General features: G+C 42.0%; 1 protein-coding gene across 4 annotated transcripts in view; it reads left to right on the top strand.

Moving 5' to 3' along the window:
- Window positions 1-1,134: 1,134 nt before the first annotated feature.
- Window positions 1,135-19,738, top strand: part of LOC140730947 (cohesin subunit SA-1-like) — a 95,960-nt gene continuing 77,356 nt past the window's right edge. For 3 of the 4 annotated variants that reach the window (XM_073052046.1, XM_073052047.1, XM_073052044.1), the window contains exons 1-6: window positions 1,135-1,192; window positions 2,623-2,795; window positions 3,533-3,632; window positions 9,423-9,548; window positions 11,554-11,691; window positions 19,074-19,211. In XM_073052046.1, coding sequence (XP_072908147.1) covers window positions 2,632-2,795; window positions 3,533-3,632; window positions 9,423-9,548; window positions 11,554-11,691; window positions 19,074-19,211 — 666 coding nt within the window. In that variant the 5' untranslated portion in view covers window positions 1,135-1,192; window positions 2,623-2,631. Of the gene's footprint in view, window positions 1,217-2,622; window positions 2,796-3,532; window positions 3,633-9,422; window positions 9,549-11,553; window positions 11,692-19,073; window positions 19,212-19,738 lie in introns of all 4 variants that reach the window. The other variant, XM_073052045.1, reaches the window with a different exon arrangement.

The following is a 19,738-nucleotide window of genomic DNA, read 5'->3' as shown; positions in this document are numbered from 1 at the left end:
TCATTTGGTAAGATGGGCCGATGGAATACAGTCTGGATAAATGTGAGGAGATAGCCTTTGGGAGGATGAATTCAGTGTAAAGAAGGACACACACAATAAATGGAAGAAGAGCCCGAGGCAGTATTGGGGAACAGAGAGACTGGTGTATAAGAGCAAGTGACAGAACAGGTAGGTGGGATAATGAAGAAGACATTGAGGATATCTGTTGGAACAACTTTATAAAGATTTGCCAGGCTGAAGTGCTCCTCCCTCAGTCTCCAGGATGTTGTGTGGTGGTCTCTTGTAGCTAATAAAAGCCTATCGTTCGCCTCCCATCTCCGAGAGTTATTGATGGTGCATCACCATGCTATAGGAAGAACAGGATTGCATTGGAAAGGGTACACAGTAGATACTTCAGGATATGGTGTGACTCAGTTATGAAGAGATTGGGTTTGTTTTTCTTACAGGCTAGTGTGGGTGGAGTTTCTTTCTAAGGTATACACATTTGTGAGGCTCATGGCTAGCAGGAAATCTCTTAGTAGAGGAATCTATAAATAGAGACGATAGGTAGAGGGTTAAAGGGAAGAGGTTGTGAGGTGATCTGAGGAAGAATGTTTTCACATCGGGTGTGGTTGGAATCTTGATGTTCTGCTAGAGGAGCAGATGCAGGTACAAAATCCATCAATATTTAGGAAGAATACAGATGAGTACTTTGAATCACTGAGCTACAATGGGCCATGGACAGAGTGCTGATTAAGAGTTAACTATAGATCGGTACTTGATGGTCAAGTCAGCGTGGACACAGCCTGCTCCTGAGCTGTATGACCACTGGCTATGTGGAATGCTCAGAGTCTGGGGTGAGCAGGACAGGGAGTTAGGGTGCTGAGAACGAGGGGCGAGGATTCAGCGTGTGCGTGATACAGTAGTCATGGAACAGGGCGACTTCTTTACCCAGAAGATGCGCGTCTCTGTCCGGCATTGGGACCACCTCGTCCCTTAGCCCCTTTGATTCCGCTGGCGGTGCCCGTTACAAACATGGCGCTGGCGAACACAAGGGCAACACATCGCCAGTCACAATGATGGCGGGATAAGCAATGGGCGATTCGTCAGCTCGTGAAAAACGCGATGACGTCACACGCGACTGTGTTGGCGCCAGATTTGGGCGCGCGGGAGAAAGAGTTTGGAGCCGCTTCTGTCAGTAGGAGCGGGAGAGGTGAGTGACGGGGGAAGAGAAGAGGTGAGTGACAGGGGAGGCAAGAGTAAGCCTAAGGTGAGTGACAGGGGAGGCAAGAGTAAGCCTAAGGTGAGTGACAGGGGAGGCAAGAGTAAGCGTAAGGTGAGTGACGGGGGAGGCAAGAGTAAGCGTAAGGTGAGTGACGAAGAGGGTGGGGGTAATAAAATTAAGTACTGTAAATGTAAGAATAGGGTGAGTAAATAAGGAGGAAAGGTGAGGTGACGGAGGTGGGAGATAGGAGTGAGAGTGGCTAAGGTGACCGGGATGAGGGCGAAGGGGTGGGTGAGGGGAGGGGTTGAGGGTGAAGGGGTGGGTGCGGGGAAGGGGAGGTTTGAGGGTGTGAGAGTTGAGGTGAGGGTGAAGGGGTGGGTGAGGGGATTGGTGAAGGGTTGAGGGTGGGTGAGGGGAGGGGAAGTGGGTGTGAAAGGGGCTCAAGGGAAGAGGGGTGTGAGGTGGGGAGAGGGCATTAGGGAGTAGAGGAGTGGTAGGTGGGGATTGGGGAAGGGTGTGGAGTGGGCTGAGCAGTGTGTAAGAGGAAGTGGGGTGTTAGATGGAGGGTTTGAGGGAGGAGGGGTGGGAAGTGGAGGGATCATGAGAGAGGGAAGGGACTCCTGCGTGGTGAGGGGGTGGTGGTGTAGCTTAGTGAGAAGGAAGGATGGGGTAGAGTTGAGGGAATTGAGAGAGCGAATGAGGGGGTGGAGGGGAGGTGGTGAGTATGGGAGAAGGGTGGAGAGAGAGAGGTGAGTGAAAGGAGGGGAGAGGAAGAAGGAGGTAGTGGGAAATGGTGAGTGATGGAGAGGTGTGAGGAGGGGTAGCAAGTTAAAGTGAGAAAGGAGGAGTGACATTGGAAGGGAAGAGTAGACGGAGTTTCGGTGAAGTGTGAGTGAATGGAGGGAGCTCAGGTACGTGGAGAGGATAGTTATGGGGAGATTGTGCATGACAAGTATGGGCAGGGTTGTGCAGGAGGCTGAGTGGGGAGGAGTGAATGGCAGAAGGGCTCGGTGGGGTAGGGAGAGGGAATGGATCAGGTGAGGAGAGAGACAAAGGTGGGAGGGAGGTGTTAATAGGGAGAAATGTGTTGGGATGGATGGGGTCTGAGATGTGTGGGTGGGCAGATGGGACAGATGTAGGGGGGGCTTGAATAGGGAAGGTACAATGGGACTGGTATAGTCAGGTGGCAGAATGGTGGGAGGCTAGCAATGAGAGAGAGTGACCAGGGAGGGTGGCAGTAAAGATGGGCTGTGAGGGAAGGAAGGGATGAGGTAAGAGTCTTATTGTGGGTGGAGGGAGGGCAGAGACTGAGAGCTGGTGCTTAATCAAATGGAACGGGATGGTGATTTGTGTGGGGAGGAGGTTTGGAGCAATAGATCTTCAAAAACCATTTTGATTTCAGTCTACTTGGTTTACAGGTTGCAGTCATGCCGATACTGAGATCAAAAAAGCTTTCTCAGAGCTCTGAGAGTCTGCCATCCTCATCTCCGGGTGTTCGTGGGAATCGAGCAGGGTCACAGTATTCCAGCCCCACCTATTTTCGTGGAGAGCAAGTTGCTGAGCTGCTGGTCGGACAGGACACTGACTTTGAGTAGGTAGCCATTGTGGGAGGGCAAACTACCATCCTGTATACAAATCTTGTGATTGCTAAAATCATGCAGTATAGAAGCAGATCCTTGGGCTCATCCTATTCACAATAGCCGATCAGGCATCCCATATCAGCATTTGGTCTGTAGCTTTGTTTGCTTGTGCTCTTACAGACATTTCTCAAAGTCGCCACCATTCAAATTCTATGCAACCTCTGGATGAAAAAGAATTTTTCTTGTATCCACTTCAAGCTTTTTGCTCTTTAAAACCTTTGCCATAACTACCTTGTTTTATATTCTATGGCCTGGCTTATGCAGGCTGGCATTCTGCGTGCTTTATTTACTACTTTTTTTTACCTTGAGGGTTCTTTGGATTTGTGTACCAATGTCCTTCTGTTCCTCAATACTCCCAAGGACCTTTAGTGCAACCTGATGCATTTTGAGAGTACTTGCTACGGTTCACTGAATCTTAGCTTCATTAGTACTTCCAAAATTCATCATGTGTCACTAAAAAGGATTTAATTCTGCTATTACTCTGTCTAACTTGCCAGTGAATCATTTCATAATCAATTATCAAGAGGTAGTTAGATAGGTCAAACCTGGGAGGTTGGAAGAGCAAGGGCTCAGAGCTCTGTATAGGGAGAAGGAGGAGGTGTAGAGGACCAATTAGCAATAAGATACCCCATTCCCCATCAACGTCAGGAACTATTTCTAGATCTAACATTTCCTTTCTTTCTCCCAGTGATATATCAAGTGAATCAGAGTCGGACTCGGGGAGTGACTTTGAGGAGACATTAAAGAAAGGGAAGAAGCAATTGCCTTCCATTACACAGCATGCACCGGTAAGTGAACCAGACCGGTTATTGTTTGTTTACTGAGTTTCAGCAAAGCCAAACCTGTTTCCATCTCTGAACAAGTGACCATTGGACTGCAAACAATTGTTTCTCAGGAGCCAGGATATTGTGTAAGTAAAAGTACAATCAATTTCCATAAACACAAGAGATGATATTTTACACTATTTTGATCTCACAGACATGACTGGTATTTATTTCATTTTCAATATTGTGATCTCTTTATCAAGTAACAGACATAGCTCAGGGCAGCACGAATTACATCTGGCTGCACTTCAGTAAGCTAAAACTTTTCTCTGTGGTCCTCCCCGCAAACTGGATTTTGTTGCTACGCTTTTATGTGTAGCTTCATGTATTCCCTTTTCTCCCCATCACAGTTACTCCATTCCCAGGTTTTCATCTATCAATGTCTCATGATGAATTTCTTCTCTTTTATCTTTAGAATTGCTTCATTCTTTCTACTTGTCCATTAGACCACCTACTACCCTTTCAACCACCTGCATATTTAATTTGGCTATGTAAATTCAACACTTTCTCCCATTTCTGCTAAAATGTTCTGAGCCTTGAGGAGATGCTAATAAGTGATCAAAATCTTGGTCAGGTTGGGTTTTCAGAAGCAGAGTGATTTAGGGACAGAGCTCAAAGTTAGCATTTAATTCAAAGGAGGCATGCGTGTCATTGGTGGATTATTGTCAGGGTGGGACAAATGCTTAAATCTCGAAGGTTATAGGTCGAGGTGGACGCAGATGCAAATATACGTGGATGGTTGGGTCAGTAATGGAAGTGACATGAATACACGAGAGGTTTTTCAACTGGATGTTTTGGTGAAGTGGGAATCAGAATCAGGTTTAATATAACAGGCATACGTCATGAAATTTGTTGTACTAATTGTTGAGCCAATGTACTAATTCTTGCCACTATAAATAATTGTACAACCAGACTAGATACTTTTGAGAAGATTTCATTGTAGAACTGTAGAAGGCAATAGACAATAGACAGTAGGTGCAGGAGTAGGCCATTCGGCCCTTCTAGCCAGCACCGCCATTCACTGTGATCATGGCTGATCATACACAATCAGTACCCTGTTCCTGCTCTCTCCCCATATCCCTTGACCCCGCTATCTATAAGAGCTCTATCTAACTCTCTCTTGAATGCATCCAGAGACTTGGCCTCCACTGCCTTCTGGGGCAGAGCATTCCACATATCCACCACTCTCTGGGTGAAAAAGTTTTTCCCGCATCTCTGTTCTAAATGGCCTACCCCTTATTCTTAAACTGTGGCCTCTAGTTCTGGACTCACCCATCAGCGGGAACATGCTTCCTGCCTCCAGCGTGTCCAATCCCTTAATAATCTTATATGTTTCAATCAGATCCCCTCTCATCCTTCTAAATTCCAGTGTATACAAGCCCAGTCGCTCCAATCTTTTAACATATGACAGTCCTTTTAACATATGGCAGATATGAAGGTAATGGAAGAAAAGCAGGAGACAACCACTATGATTGAAAAGATGATGCGAGTGAATTATAAACAGCAATTACTGGGTGTTTCTCATGAAGGTTAGAGGCAAGATAATTGGTAGTTTGAGGATTTCAACAAAGTGGATAATGTTAACATGGTAAGCTGTTTTAGTTGTGCAGGTAGTAGAGTAAAATTTGATTTTGAAGAGGAATTTAATGAGCAGTGGGGATAGTAAGTTCATTGCTAAACTGTTATTTATGTGATTCAAGATCGTTTAATGTCGTTTCCTGTAGACAAGTAAGGAGAACAAAATAATTGTTTCTCCAGATCTGACGGCAAAAAGAAAACAAGGTAAAGAAGACAATAGATATAAGTACATAGGATAGATTATATACATTGATTGTATGCCCATTAGAAGACGCTAGTCTGTACAAAAGGTGACTGACAGGAAATAATAAAGTAGTCGTGGAGTTTGGAGATGTTGATCAGTCTTACCTCTTGGGGAAAGTAATTTTTGGTAGTCCTGGCGTGGATACCATGTAGCTTCCTCCCTCATGGGAGTGGAACAAATAGTCTTATGAGCTGTGTGTGTGGGATCTTTCTATGATGTTACTGGCACCTTTCTGTATATATGTCCTTGATGGTGGGCAGGCTGGTGCCAGTGATGCATTGGGCAGTTTTGACAACCTGTTGTAGAGCCTTTCTGTCCACTGCAGTACAGTTTCCAGACCAAGCAGTAATGCAGCTTGTTAGAATGCTCTCTACTGTGTATCTAGAATGATGCAAAGTCTAGCTGTCTTCAGCCTCCTCAGAAAGAGGAAGTGTTGGCAAGCTTTCTTGACTGTAGGATGCATTCTGGGACTGAGAAGTTGTGTGTGATGTGTATTCCCAGAAGCTTAGAAACTGCTCGTGGTTTCCACAGCAGTGCTGCTGACGTAGAGAGGGGTGTGAGTGGTGCAAATCCTCCTGAAGTCGATAACCATCTCCTTTCTCTTGTTGACATCGAGGAACAGGTTAACCTCGAGTTCTTCCATCTCCTTTCTTTCAACTGTCTCGTTAGTGAAGAGCCCTACTACTGTCATGTCATTGGCGAAGTTGATGATGTGATTGCTCTGGTGTTTGTCCGTGCAGTTATATGTGAGCACAGTGTACAGCAGTGGGCTCACCACACAGCCCCTGGGGGCACACATTTTGAGGGTGATGGGAAGTGGTTGTGCACCCTGAGTATCTAAAATCTGTTAGGAAGTCCAACTCCCATTTGTACAGTGGTGAGTTTAGACCGAGGAGTTGGAGTTTGTTCACCAAGTTCTGTGGGATCATTATGGTTGAGTGCCGAGCTGAAATCCAGAATCGTCATTCTGACATAAGTATCGTTGTTTTGTATGTGCATCGGGGGCAAGTACAGGACAGGTGCTATGGCATTTGTACATATTGGTGAAGTGGCCAAAGTGGCAGGAAACGTTTTTACATGTGCCATTATCAGCCACTCAAAGCATTTTGTGGTGATTGGCGTCAGTGCCACTGGGCAATAGTCACTTACTTCTGAAAGTGTACAGTTCTTTGGTGCATGATGTTGGATGATTTGAAGCCTGTGGGGACAGCAGCCTGGATGAGTGAGGTGTTGAAGATGTCACTAAGCTGGTGTGGTGTGCACACTCCCTGAGTACTTGACCTGGGATGTTGTCTGCTCCGGCTACCTTACAGGGTTGACTTTCTACAGAGCTCATCTCACATCTGCTTCTATTACAGACTGGTTGCTGACCTTGGAGGAGGATAGCTTTCTTGGCCAGAGTTGTATTATATGCCTCAAAGCGTGCATAAAAGTTGTTCAGAGAATCAGAGGGAGAAGTCACTGGTACAGTTGATGCTGTTTTTCCTTGTGTAGTCAGTAATGCCCTTGATGCCTAGCCACATTCACTGGTGATCAGTTTTTTGTGTGTAGGTGGTCTTTAAACTCCCTGAGCAGGTACTGTGGCTGGCATTTAACTGCAAGATGCTCAATTCCCTCAGAACAGTGACAACTAACTACAGATAAGTTTGTGCACCAATCTTTGCTAATGTACGCATAAGATTCCACTTCCTTTAGATTTTCCTGACGGAGTTCCTGTCTGTGTGGAACAGAGTCATCCCATCGAGTTGGGCCTGTTGTTTAACCACATTTTGGTGAAAACGAGGATGCGACAGTTTCTCTTCTTTTTCTGTGCATTCATTCTCAGTCTCAGTAAGTCCGTTTTATTATCTCAAGTGGATGATGGCCAGGAAAAGTGATCGTACTGCCGGTCTGGTAGGGTTATCTCTGCCTTGCTAGCACTCCAGCTCTTTGCCATGTTTGTGCTTCTTCTCACACCACCTGTGTCTGCCACTTCTTGACTGAGCTGTTTAGGCCAGGTTGCTGTCGCCAGATCTGGTGTCCGTAGAATCTATTCTATTGAGCACCACTATTTATTCTGCTGCTGGCAGATTAAATAGAATTTTGTCTTATGAGTTCCATGGTATATTCACGGAGCTTTGGACGACTGAAATCCATGACTACAAACTTTGTAACACTATCTTAGCTTTTAAAGTTAGCATCATTATTGGGAGCCGGAGTTCCTGCTGTGTCCCTGTAAGCTGCTATCTTTAGGTGAGGGGATTGATCTGGTTTCCAAGGGACGTCTTGAATCATAAAACCATAGAGTTTCACAATATGCAGCATTAATGCAAAGGTAAATTAATACACTTTTGAATGGATTAAGGGTTTTTGAAAAATCATCCTTTTGCTAGCATACAGTGCCACGGTACAGCGCAGGAACAGATCCTTTGGCCCACTCTGTTGTACTGAGTAATCAAATGCCCAGCTGAACTAATCCCTTCTATTTACACATGTCTATAATCCTTGTATTTTTGTACATGATAAGGCCTTTCCTGGTACAAATTTATTATGTCCAGGATGGCCAAGAGGAGGGACATAGAAAACCTGTAGCACAATACAGGCTCTTCGGCTCACAATACTGTGCCGAACATGTACTTACTTTAGAAATTACCGAGGGTTACCCATAGCCCTCTATTTTTCTAAGCTCCATGTACCTATCCAGGAGCCTCTTAAAAGACCCTGTTGTATCTGCTTCCACCACCGTCGCCTGCTGTTAGGGCTTTTTTGGGGTTAGAGCATATGCATTGAAGATTAAATCTAAAATACAACTCTGAACAATGGGTAGACAATGCTGATTTTAATTTGCCATTTTCTGTTATATTTGGGTGTCGTTTGGTATAGGTGCGAAGGAGGGAGGTGTATTTCAAAGGAAGCATTGCAAACCTGGATTTCTTTGAATTGTCCTGAATTTTTCTTTGATTTTTAGCACTTAAGATGATGTGTAGGACTAGGCCAGGCAGACCTTTTCCAGAAAGGGTCTCAATATAATGCCTGTTGTATCTTGGTTTTTTTTTTGAATAAAGAGGCTGCTTCGTATACTTTTCTCCAGTGACTTCACTCATGCAACAACATTGCTTAAAAAAAAAATACTTCTACAAAATCTAATTTTAAATTTAGAAAATGAGACAGTAAAATGTGAAATTTGTGGGGATTGAGTACATTTTCACGGCACTAAGCTTTCACTTGTATTGTTAATATGATCCTTGGTGTTGTAAGGAAGATGGATTTTAAAATTGCACATTCCATTCTTTCTCTTATCAATAACTGTGATTTCCTTTGAACTGATCCCTTCTACATTGCCTCACAGTCATATATTTACCTTTGTATTAGAAACTTAAAGTTTTACTCAGACACACTTTGACCTAGTGAAACTGACCTCCCAAATGAGAATCTTTTTATTTTTGAGGGAATACATGTCCATTTCTTTAATGATAGAATGGAATGAATTATGAATGTCATCAAAATGCAATTAAGAGCCATTGCCTCATTCTCTAAATTTAAATCAACATGTGTTTTTCCTAAATTATTGAAAACTTTTGGAATCTACACTTTTGCAACATTTCTGCCTCCATTAACTTGAATGAGTTTTTAAATTCTTTTGTTATTACTGACCCTTTTTTATGCACTCAAATCCATCTACAGATTTTTTCTTTTCTCTTCGTTGTTTAGAACCAGAGGTGCAACTTTTTTTCCTTTTTTATTCCACAGTTTAACTCGTATGATATCTTACTAATATTTGTAGCATGCCATTTTCTCTTGGCTGCAATTGTTCTTGCCCAAAATTTCAACCTTAGTCATTTTCTATCTCGCCTAATAATCTGATGATGTTGAACTGGAATTCTTGATTTAGCTATGTATTAGAAAAAATGTTAAATACTTAGCTTCTCTTTGTCACACTAATGTCTTTGCAGTCACCTAAGAGACCAAGGCAAACAGCAACTGAGAAGAAATTAGTTGCGAAGAAGTTAAAGTCTAACAGACAGCAAAAAGTTAGCCCTGTGCCTCAGTCAGAAAATCTGCCAAAAAGTGTCCCACAGGTGAGTATTCAAAACGTAGCAGCTGATGGCCTTTGAAAAATTAATCTTTCATAATATCTGACAGAAATGGGGTATTTTGCATTCATAATTGCTGTTGTGGAAACGTAGCTGTAATTTCCAGATGATTAAACTGACCAGCAATTTGATAACCAGGTGATCAAGAAAGTGAGCATGAAACAAAGTGCTGGAAAAAAGTTCCTCCTGCCCATTAGTCTTCTCTCTTCATTTATTGCCTTATGGCTTTTACCTCACCACTGTCCCTGTCCTTTTTGTACTGGCTGTCACAGTCCTGACGCAGTGTTTTGACCTGAAGTGTTGAAACTTCCTTTCCCTTCTACAGAAGCTGTTTGGAACTGCTGCCCCCTCCCCAAGTTCCTCTGGCAGTTTTTTTTTACATCTTGGGTTCATGTTTGTGGTCACCCCTTACTCTTCTATACTCTGAGGATTACAGGCCCAAACTCATTTGGTGGGACAACACTTTCATAGCAGAAATTAGCCTGGAAAATCTCTTTTGTACTGTATCCAGTGTCTTTTGTTATAGGTGAGCAAAGCAAAACTGTATTCATACTGGCAGTATTTCAGATGAAGCCTTGTACCCAGCTACAAAACTTCCCTATTTTTAATTTCCACCCCCTTTGCAGTGAAAACCAAAAAATACTCTGCCACGTTGGACCTGCCTGCTGAAATTTTGTAATTCACACATAGGAACTGCTAGGTACCTCTGTGTTCACTTGTAGTCTCTTTTCTGGTTTCAGATGGCACTGGTGAGACAGAGCAAAGCTTCACTGGCAGTGGAAAAAAAATCTACTAACCACTCTATTAATTACAGTTTTTATGGACAATGATCCCTGCAATCAATAGCCTGTAACTTCCCTTTCAGAGTTGTGCTTTTGAACCTCATGTAGGACTAATCTACTCTTGAGCCGGCTGCACTGATGAACTGGATTCACTTTCGTTCTGAGTGTTATTTGTTTACTTTTTATTCTTTGCATGATCTTTTTCTTTTTTTTCCCACACATTAGGTTTTTGACTGTTTTTAAATAGGATCTATTGGGTTTTTTTTGTTTTTGTGATTGTAAGAAGACAAATTTCAAGGTTCTATATAATATACATACTTTGTACTTAGATAATTTTCCATTAGATTTCTTAGCAAAGCGTGGTCTCACACTTCCACATGTTAAATTCAATTTGCCAGTCTTTTGTCCACTCCTTGATCTATAGGTATCTGGTGCAGAATCAGAATATCCTTTTCACAATATATCTTTATTTATTTTTGTATTATTGGCAAATTTGGAAGCCTCGCATTCTTCCAGATCATTAGTGCAAATAGTGAACCAAAAACTAATACCCAATTCTGACAGTACTGGGAATGACCCCGGTTACCTCCATCTCCTTTGAAAAGAACTCGGTTATTTCAACTCTGTTTATTGTAAGACAGAGTTTGCAATGTTCTAACACTCTCTGATACCATGGGCTTTTTTTTAAAACTTGTGCAGTACCCTCTTATGTGGCATCTTGTGAAGTGCTTTCTAGACATCCAAGCATACTACATTTACATATTCTCTTCTAGCAATTCTCCCTGTTACATTGTCAAAGACCAAGCAAATTTTCCTAAACCGATGTTGATGTTTTATTATATTCATCTTTCCTAAGTGAGCTATTTCCTTTGGTTAATGACTATAATTTGATTGGGGGAAAATTGGAGCAAAAGGACTGACTGGTTTGCTCTGCAAAAAGCTGGCGCAGACTCGACTGGCTGACTTATGTGTTCTTAGATATTATAAGTGAAGAGTAATATATCACTGAGAGAAAAATGCTCACTGAACAGAACTGTGGGAGCACGTGCTTTAAGGCAATGGTGTATCAGAGCTTTTGGAATGCAATTTTAGAAGAAGAAATGTTAGTCTGCTGGTGATTATCACGTCCCTATGATAAATAACACAGCACATAATCTCAGCCTCTGCTCTGTTAAGTCTGTAATCTTGTCTTCCTGTTCTGTTGTCAGCTGTCCAGGAGACCAAGGCGAGTACTCGCAGAGTCTAACCAGTCAGTGGGAAAAGAAAATGATGTGCTATGTGTTGACTGTGATCAAGATACCAGTAAGATGTCTGGGATCATCAGACTCCCAAAATCTAATACACAGGTAAGTATTGGAACCAACTGATAATTATATATAAACCATTATGGTCAATATGTCATATAGGGATGTAGCTATTTCTAATCCAGGGTATTGATGTTCCACACTGTCACTTATAAACCAGAGTAGCTTCTGGCAGTACTATTGTTCTCATTTCTGGGTCATTAACATTGTTCCCTCTAAGCTATGCAGGTGCATGGCCACGGAGTGACTGAAAACTCCTGTGCACATAGCCTTCCTTGCCACGCAACTAGAATTTTCTTTTATATACTGTTTCATTAAAGTGCCATGCAGTTTCCAAAAAAAAAATCCTCAGTAGAATTAAAAGCCAAATTTAACTGCTAAATTAATTCTTTCTACAATCACAATGTCTTTACCTCTCCATTCTTCCTTTTTATGTTTCTATATAAGAGCCTCTTGAACATCTCTGTGATATCTGCCTTCACTACTACCCAAGGCAGCACATTCCAGACACCCACCACATTTTTAAGAAACGTGCCATTCATCTTTGAACTTGTTCCTCTCACTTTAAATGTATACTGTCTAGTATTAGACATTGCAACCTTGGATTAAAGATTTGGACTTTCCAATCCATGTCTCTCATCTTATAAACTTCTATTAGGTCTCCCCTCTGCCTTTGGTGCTCCAGAGAAAGCAATCCAAAGAGCAAGTGCTCTTAAATCCTAGCAGCATTCAGGTAAACCTCTTCTGTGCACCCTCCAAAGCCTTAACATCCACTGCTCTACCTTTATCAATCACTTTCATTGCCTCTTGGAGAACTCAAATCAAATTAATAAGAAAGAACTTGTACCTAATTAGGCTGTAGCTTTTGGAATATTCATAAATCCTATTATTAAGAATCCTCTCCAATAGCTTCCCTACCACTGACATGAGATGTACTAGTCTACAGTTTTTAAGAATGTCTCTATTTCCATACTTGAATAACAGAACAACAATAGTTACTTGCCTGTCTTCCAGGATTTGCCCATGGCTAGACAGGACACAAAGATCTTGGTCAGCAATCTCCTTTTTTCGTTTTTCAGTAACCTGTGGTACATCCAGTCAGGCCCAGGAAACTTGTACTCGTAGAACATATAACAACATGGCATAATACAGGCCCTTTAGTTCACAGTCCTCCATATTTCAACTGTGTGTCTAAGAGTCTCTTAAACGTCCCTAATATATCTGCCTCTGCCACCACCCCTGGCAGCATGTTACTGTTTTAATTTTTTTTAAAAACTACCTCTGGCACCATCCCTATAATTTTCTCCAATGACCTTAGAATTATACCCCCTTGTGTTAGCCATTTCCACCCTGGTAAAAAGGGAGTGTCCTTTTTTTTTTAAAACCAGGGAAGTTTACCACTGGCTTTCTGTGCCTCGTATATAAACCACATCTATCATTTTCCTTTGCTCTAAAGAGAAAAGCTCTAACTTGCTCCACCTTTCTCCACAGACCATGCTCTCTAATCCAGGCAGAATCCTAATAAATCAAGTCAAAGTTAAAAGTATTTTATTATCAAAGTACATATGTCATTGTATATAACTCTGAGATTCATTTTCTTGTAGGCATACTCAATAAATCTGTAATAGAATAATAACTGTAATTGAATCAATGAAAAGAAAGGAAAATCAACCAAAAGAAGGAAATAATAAATAAATGGACATTAAGTATAAAGAACATGAGATGAAGAGTCATTGAAAGTCAGTTCATAGGTTGTGGGAACATTTCAGAGATGGGCAAGGGAAGTTATCCCCTTTGAAGAGCCTGATGATTGAGGGGTAATAACTTCCTGAACCTGATGTGGGCCCTGAGACACCTGTACCTTCGTGATGGCAACAGTGAGAAGAGAGGATGACCTGGAAAGTGAGGGTTCCCAATGATGGATGCTGCCTTCCTGTGACAATGCTTCGTATGGATGTGCTCAGTGGTAGTGGGGAGGGCTTTACATGATGAACTGATGGACTTAGTGTAGGATTTTACTTGAAGGGCATTGGTGCTTCCATACCAGGCTATTGTGCAGTCAGTAAATATAATCTCAACCACACAGCTATAGAAGTTTGTCAAAGCTTTAGATGTCATGCCAAATCATCACAAACTCCTAAGGATGTAGAGCTGCTGCTTTGCTTTTTTCTCTGTAATTACACTTACATGCTGGGCCCAGGAGAGGTCCTCTGAAATGCTAACACCAAGGAATTTAAAATTGCTGCCCCTCTCCACCTCTGATCCTCTGATGAGGGCTGGCTCATGGACCTCTGTGTTCCTCCTCCTGAAGTCAATAATCAGCTTGGTCTTAGATTGAGTAAAAGGTTGTTGCTGTGGCACCACTCAGCCAGATTTTTCAATCTCCCTCTAATATGCTGATTTATCACCACCTTTGATTCAGCATACGACCATGGTGTCATCAGGAATCTTGTATACTGCATTGGAGTTGTGCTTAGCCACACAGTCATAAGAGGGAAGTGAGTAATATAAGGGGCTAAGCACACAGCCTTTTGGTGCACCTGTGCAGATGGAGACTGTTGGAAATGTTATTGCCAATCCGAACAAGCTGGAGTCTGCAAGTGAGAAAATTGAGCATCCATTTGTGCAAGAAGGAATTGAGGCTAAGGCCTTGAAGTTACTAAGTAATTTTGAGGGGATGATGGTATTGAATGCCGAGCTGTAGTTCATAAAGAGCATCCTGATATTTGCACCTTTGCTGTACAGATGTTCCAGGATTCAGTAAAGAGCCAATGACATGGTACCTGTTGCTCTGGTAGGTAAATTGGAGTGTATCCAAGTCGCTTCTCAGACAGAAGTTAGTATGTTTTATCACCAACAAGTAAGTGCTACTTGTATGACAGTCATTGAGGCAGGTTACCATGTTCTTCTTAGGCATTGGTATAAGTGAAGTCTGCTTGAAGCAGGTAGGTACCTCGGACTGCAAAAACAAGAGGTTAAAGATCTCAATGAACTCTCCAACCAATTGATCAGCACAAATTTTTAGTACTTGACCAGTACCCCATTTGGGCTGATGCTTTTTGTGGGCTGTGGGAGTTTGTGATGGTTCCTCCATGTTTTGACACTCAAAGCGAGCATAGAAGGCATTCAGCTCATTTGGAAGCAAAGTCCTGTTGTTGCCTATGTCACTAGATTGTACTTTATAGGAGGTGTTAACATTCAAGCCATGCCACAACTGTCGAGCATTTTTAATTGATTCAAGTTTAGTCCGAAATTGCTAGCTTGCCTGTGAGATAGCTTTCTGGAGATCATTCCTAGATCCCCTGTAACTTTCTTGGTCATTTAACTTGAAAGCCTCTGACCTGGCCCTTCAGCAGATTGCGGAGCTCATGGTTCATCCAGGGCTTCTGGTTGGGGAAAGCTCTGAATTACCTTGTTGAGCACACTCATCTACAACTATTTTAATAAAGTCTATGTCAACCATGGTGTATTCATTCAGATCCACAAATGAGTCCTTGAATATGGCCCAATCCACCAACTCAAGGGAACCCCATAGCCACTGCCTCCCGCAACCATCTCTTTGTCCTTGTCTCTGGAATTTGCTCTTTAGCCTCTGCCTATATGCAGGTAGGAGAAGGACAGCCAAGTGATCAAGTGGAACAGTAGGCATTCGTTATCAGATAACGGTAGGATCTCTGGTGCTACAGGCTATATGCAGATAGTAACCAGGCAGGGTTTTCTTCAAACAAGCCTGGTTGAAGTTCCCAACTATGATTTGAAATGTTTTGGGATGGACTGTTTTTTGTTTGTAGCAACATCGTGCAGTATCTCAAGTGTTTGATTATAGTTGGCCATTGGTCAGCATTATGGAGGAGAACTCCCTAGACAAATAGAATGGATGGCATTTGACCATTAGGTGTTCATCGTGAAACAGACGCGACACCTTTTGCCTTTTCCGAATCAGCAGTTCAGTCCATCCCGTGAATCAAGAAGTCTTTGGATCTGATCATTGTATCTGGCATGCTGGGAGTAAGCCATATCTAGATTAGAACACAGCAATTGCTCATTTCCCTCTGATGTAGCAATCTTGCCTTCAGATCCTCAATTTTTTTTCTCCAGTAGCTGTACATTTGCAAACAAGGTGCTTGGTAGAGGGGGTCTCCTTACTCTGTGTTTCAGCCTGGTTTGGAGTCCGCCACCCCTGACTACACTATCAACTTGCATGACAACATTGAGGGATCTTTGGATATGGACTCCAAGATCTCTCTGTTCTCCACAGAGCTAAGAATCCTGCCATTAACCCTGTACTTTGCCTTCTAGTTCAACCTTCCAAAGTGTATCACTTCACACTTATCTGTGTTGAACTCGACCTGCCATTTTTCAGCCCAGTTCGACATCCTATCAATGTTCTGTTGTAACCTATAACAACTTTTTATACCATCTTAACAACAACCTTCGTGTCATCTGTAAACTCACTAACTCATCCTTCTACTTCTTCGTCCAAGTCATTTATTGCCTTAACTCATACAGTCGGGTCCAGGGAACTTAATCATCTTAACAATCTTCAGGAGACCCAGCAGTGCCTTTTTTAATCTGAAATGCCGTAGTGCATTAGCATGCTTCACAGTAATCTCTCTGTCCTCTATTCTCTGGTAAATGATGATGCAAAATACTCATTTAGGACCCCTCCCACATCCTCCATGTTCCCTCCTCCCCCCACCAGTTATCCACTTGCTTTTGTTGTATGTATGTTTTCCTGCTGGAAAAGAACTTTACATGGTCCTGCCCTGACATTCCTAATTCCCTTCTTGAGTTATTTTCTGGCTTTATTAACCTCCATAGGGCTTTTTTTTAATTTTAGCATGCTAAAACTTGTATTGCTTCCTTTTTTATTTTTGACTAAATTCACCACTTCTCAAGTAATTCCAGGGTCCCGTACTCTGCCATTCTTTTCCTTATGGGAGCATATCTGTCATGCATTGGTTTTAAACAGCCTCCATTTGTCAGATGTAGACTTTTCCACAGCAGGTGTTCCTAATTCTCTCCTAGTTCCTGCCTAATACTCTTGTAATTTGCCATGCCCAATAATACTCTCCCACAAGGTCCATACTTACCCTTATTCGTAGTTATTTGAAAACTTAAGTTGAGATCACTGCTCCTACCTCTTCTCTCACTGAAATGTCAGCCCATGTTCATTTCCCAACACCAGGTCCAGTATGGCCCTCCTCTGGTTGACCTATCTACATACTGATTTAAGAAACCTCTTGGATGCATTTAATAAACTCTGCTTCATCTAAACCTCTTGCACTAAATAAGTCCAGGTCTATAGTGGGGAGGTTGTAGTCACCCACATGAACACCCTGTTGCTTTTGCACTTCCCCTAATCTGTCTGCATAATTGTTCCTCAGTGTCACAATAGCAATCAGGGTGGGTGGTGTCATTTGCAATATAATCCCATCAATGTGACTTATCTTTTTATGTTTGCATTCTATCCTTATGGACTCAGTGGATGAGTCCCATCTGGGTACAGCTGTTATATTGTCCCTGCTATGTAACACAACTCCCCCACCCACCCAGATTCTTTCTCTGCCTTTTCTAAAACATCAACAGGCAGAAAAATTAAGTATCCAGTCCTGTCTCGACCAAGTGTCTATAATGATCAAAACATTGAACACACAATTTAGTTATCTGGGTGTAATTGGGTAGCAGGCACTCACCTGGTTGGAAGAGCCTGTTACTATGCTGTATTTCTAAAAATAATTTTTAGAAAATCTACATTCCAGGGAATAAAGTCTTAGCCTGCTCATGCTCTCCCTTTAACCATTCTTCTAAACTCCAAGAAATATGGACCCAACCTGGTAGTCCAGAAGACCTAGGAGTAGAAATTAGGCCATTCAGCCCATCAAGGGTGCTCTGCCATTTGATCACATCTGATTTATTTTCCCTCTCAACCCGATTCTCTTGCCTTATCCCAGACATCCTCACTAATCAAGAACCTATTCAACTCAGCTTTAAGTATACCCAATGACTTGCATCCATGGTTGCCAGTAACAGTGAATTTCACAGATTCATCATCCTCAGGCTAAAGAAGTTCCACCTCATCTCTGCTCTAAAGTGCCATTCTATTCTGAGGCAGTGCCCTCTGGTCTCACAATTGGAAACATCCTCTCCATGTCCATTCTATCTATGTCTTTCATTATTCAGATGCTTTCAATTAAATCCTCCCCTCATTCTTCTGCATTCCAGTGAGCATCAACAAATACCTCATATTAACCCTTTAATTCCTGGTATGAATCCCATAAAAGCTCTGGATCCACTCCAATATCAGTACATCCTTTTTTTTTAGATATGTGGTTCAAAACTTCATAATACTCCAAATGTGGTCTGACCAATGCCTTATAAGGTCTTAGTGTTACATCTTTTGACATCTAGTCCTCTTGAAATGAATGCTAATATCGCATTTGCCTTCCTTAATGACTCAACCTGCAAGTTAACCTTTGGAGGATCTCCACTAGGACACCAAAGACGGTTTGCACCTCTGGAACCATACCAGAATCTAGTGATTCTTGAAAGATCACAACTAATGCCTCTACAATCTCTTCAGCTACCTCCTTTAGATCCCTCAGGTGTATTCCATCTGATCCAGGTCCAAAATACTTAAGTTCATTGAACATTTCTTTGCTTCTCTGGCATCATTTTTCAGTGGCCCAATATCCACTGTTGCCTCTCTTATTCTTTATATATCTGAAAAAAAAACTTTTGGGTATTTTCTCTTATATTATTGACTAGCTTACCTTTATATTTCACCTTTTCTCTCCTTATTGATTTTTAGTTGCCTTCTGTTGGTTTTTAAAAGCTTCCCACTAATTTTTACTATATAGTATGTCCTCACTTTTGCTTTTAAGAATGGTGATTGATAAGTTTGTGGCCTAAGGTAGAAGGAGATGAGTTATTAACTTCAACTTTCTGCATTATCAGAGTTGAAATGCATGTTTATGTAACGAGAGTGTCTTGGACCTCCAGGTGGTCCACAGCAGGGGTGATTGATAAGTTCATGACCTAAGGCCTGCAAGAATAAGCCAGGAAACAGTAGGCTGGTGAATCTAATATCAGTACTGGGTACTTTTTGAAGGGGATTCTAAGATGCAGGATCTATGCGTATCGGGAAAGGCACTTCATGACGTTGGTGCAAAGTAGAACCTGCCACTATAGAACAGTTATGATAAATAGCATGGATATACTTAATGTAGAAGTTAATCAAGGACACGCTGATAGTATTATATGAAAAGTAATGGAATGGGGGGGGGGGGAATTCTTCCTGAGAATTAAACCAGTATAGACAAGTCAGATCATTTGCCTTCCTCCTGTACAGTAATGCTTTGTGTTTAATTTTGTTAAATTACCTGCAATACCCGTTGTATCTCATCCTCACAATCTATTGGCAGCTTTCAAAGAGACCAAAGCGAGTGTTGGCAGAAAGTAATCAGTCAACAGGAAAAAAAAGTCGGCAGATGTGGCAGGATAGTGACCAAGAAGTCAGCGACCTGTCTGTGACAATTAAACAGCCTAAAGCTGCCTTGCAGGTGAGTGCTGGATTAAGAGGTGGTTCCTGGCATTTGGGAGTAGACTTTTCATTGGCTTGATTGTTACTGATTTATATATATTGCTTTTAATAATATAAGATGACATGCCATTTGAGAACTAGAGGAGTAGATGGAGGCAGATAGTGGAAAGTTTAAAGAATACATCGTGAAACGAGCAAGGGGCAGAGCTGGGGGAGTTTCAAAAAGGGTTAAAAACTATAGAATTTTTATTTGTAAACTGATATTTGGAACTTAATAGATGTTGTGGAAGCCGATGAGGATCAAGTAACAGTGGAAGCAATGAAGGCTGGGCCTCTGAGGAACAGTCTTTGAGAAGCTGAGACTGTCTCCACTGTAGTGTAAAAGGTGACAAGGCAACAGATAAAGTCTGGCAGCCTCAAAAGTGGGGAAAGTGGTGTTAGCAGCAGAAAGAGAAGATTTGTGGTTAAGATGACATTTTCGTTTCTCAGCACGTACAGAATATGAGTGTAATGCTAGAACTGCACGTAGATTTAATTTGGCTTCTT

The sequence above is a fragment of the Hemitrygon akajei genome, chromosome 7, assembly GCF_048418815.1.
Source record: "Hemitrygon akajei chromosome 7, sHemAka1.3, whole genome shotgun sequence".
In the NCBI taxonomy this organism is placed as follows: Eukaryota; Metazoa; Chordata; class Chondrichthyes; order Myliobatiformes; family Dasyatidae; genus Hemitrygon; species Hemitrygon akajei.
This window is presented reverse-complemented; position numbering and strand designations above follow the sequence as displayed.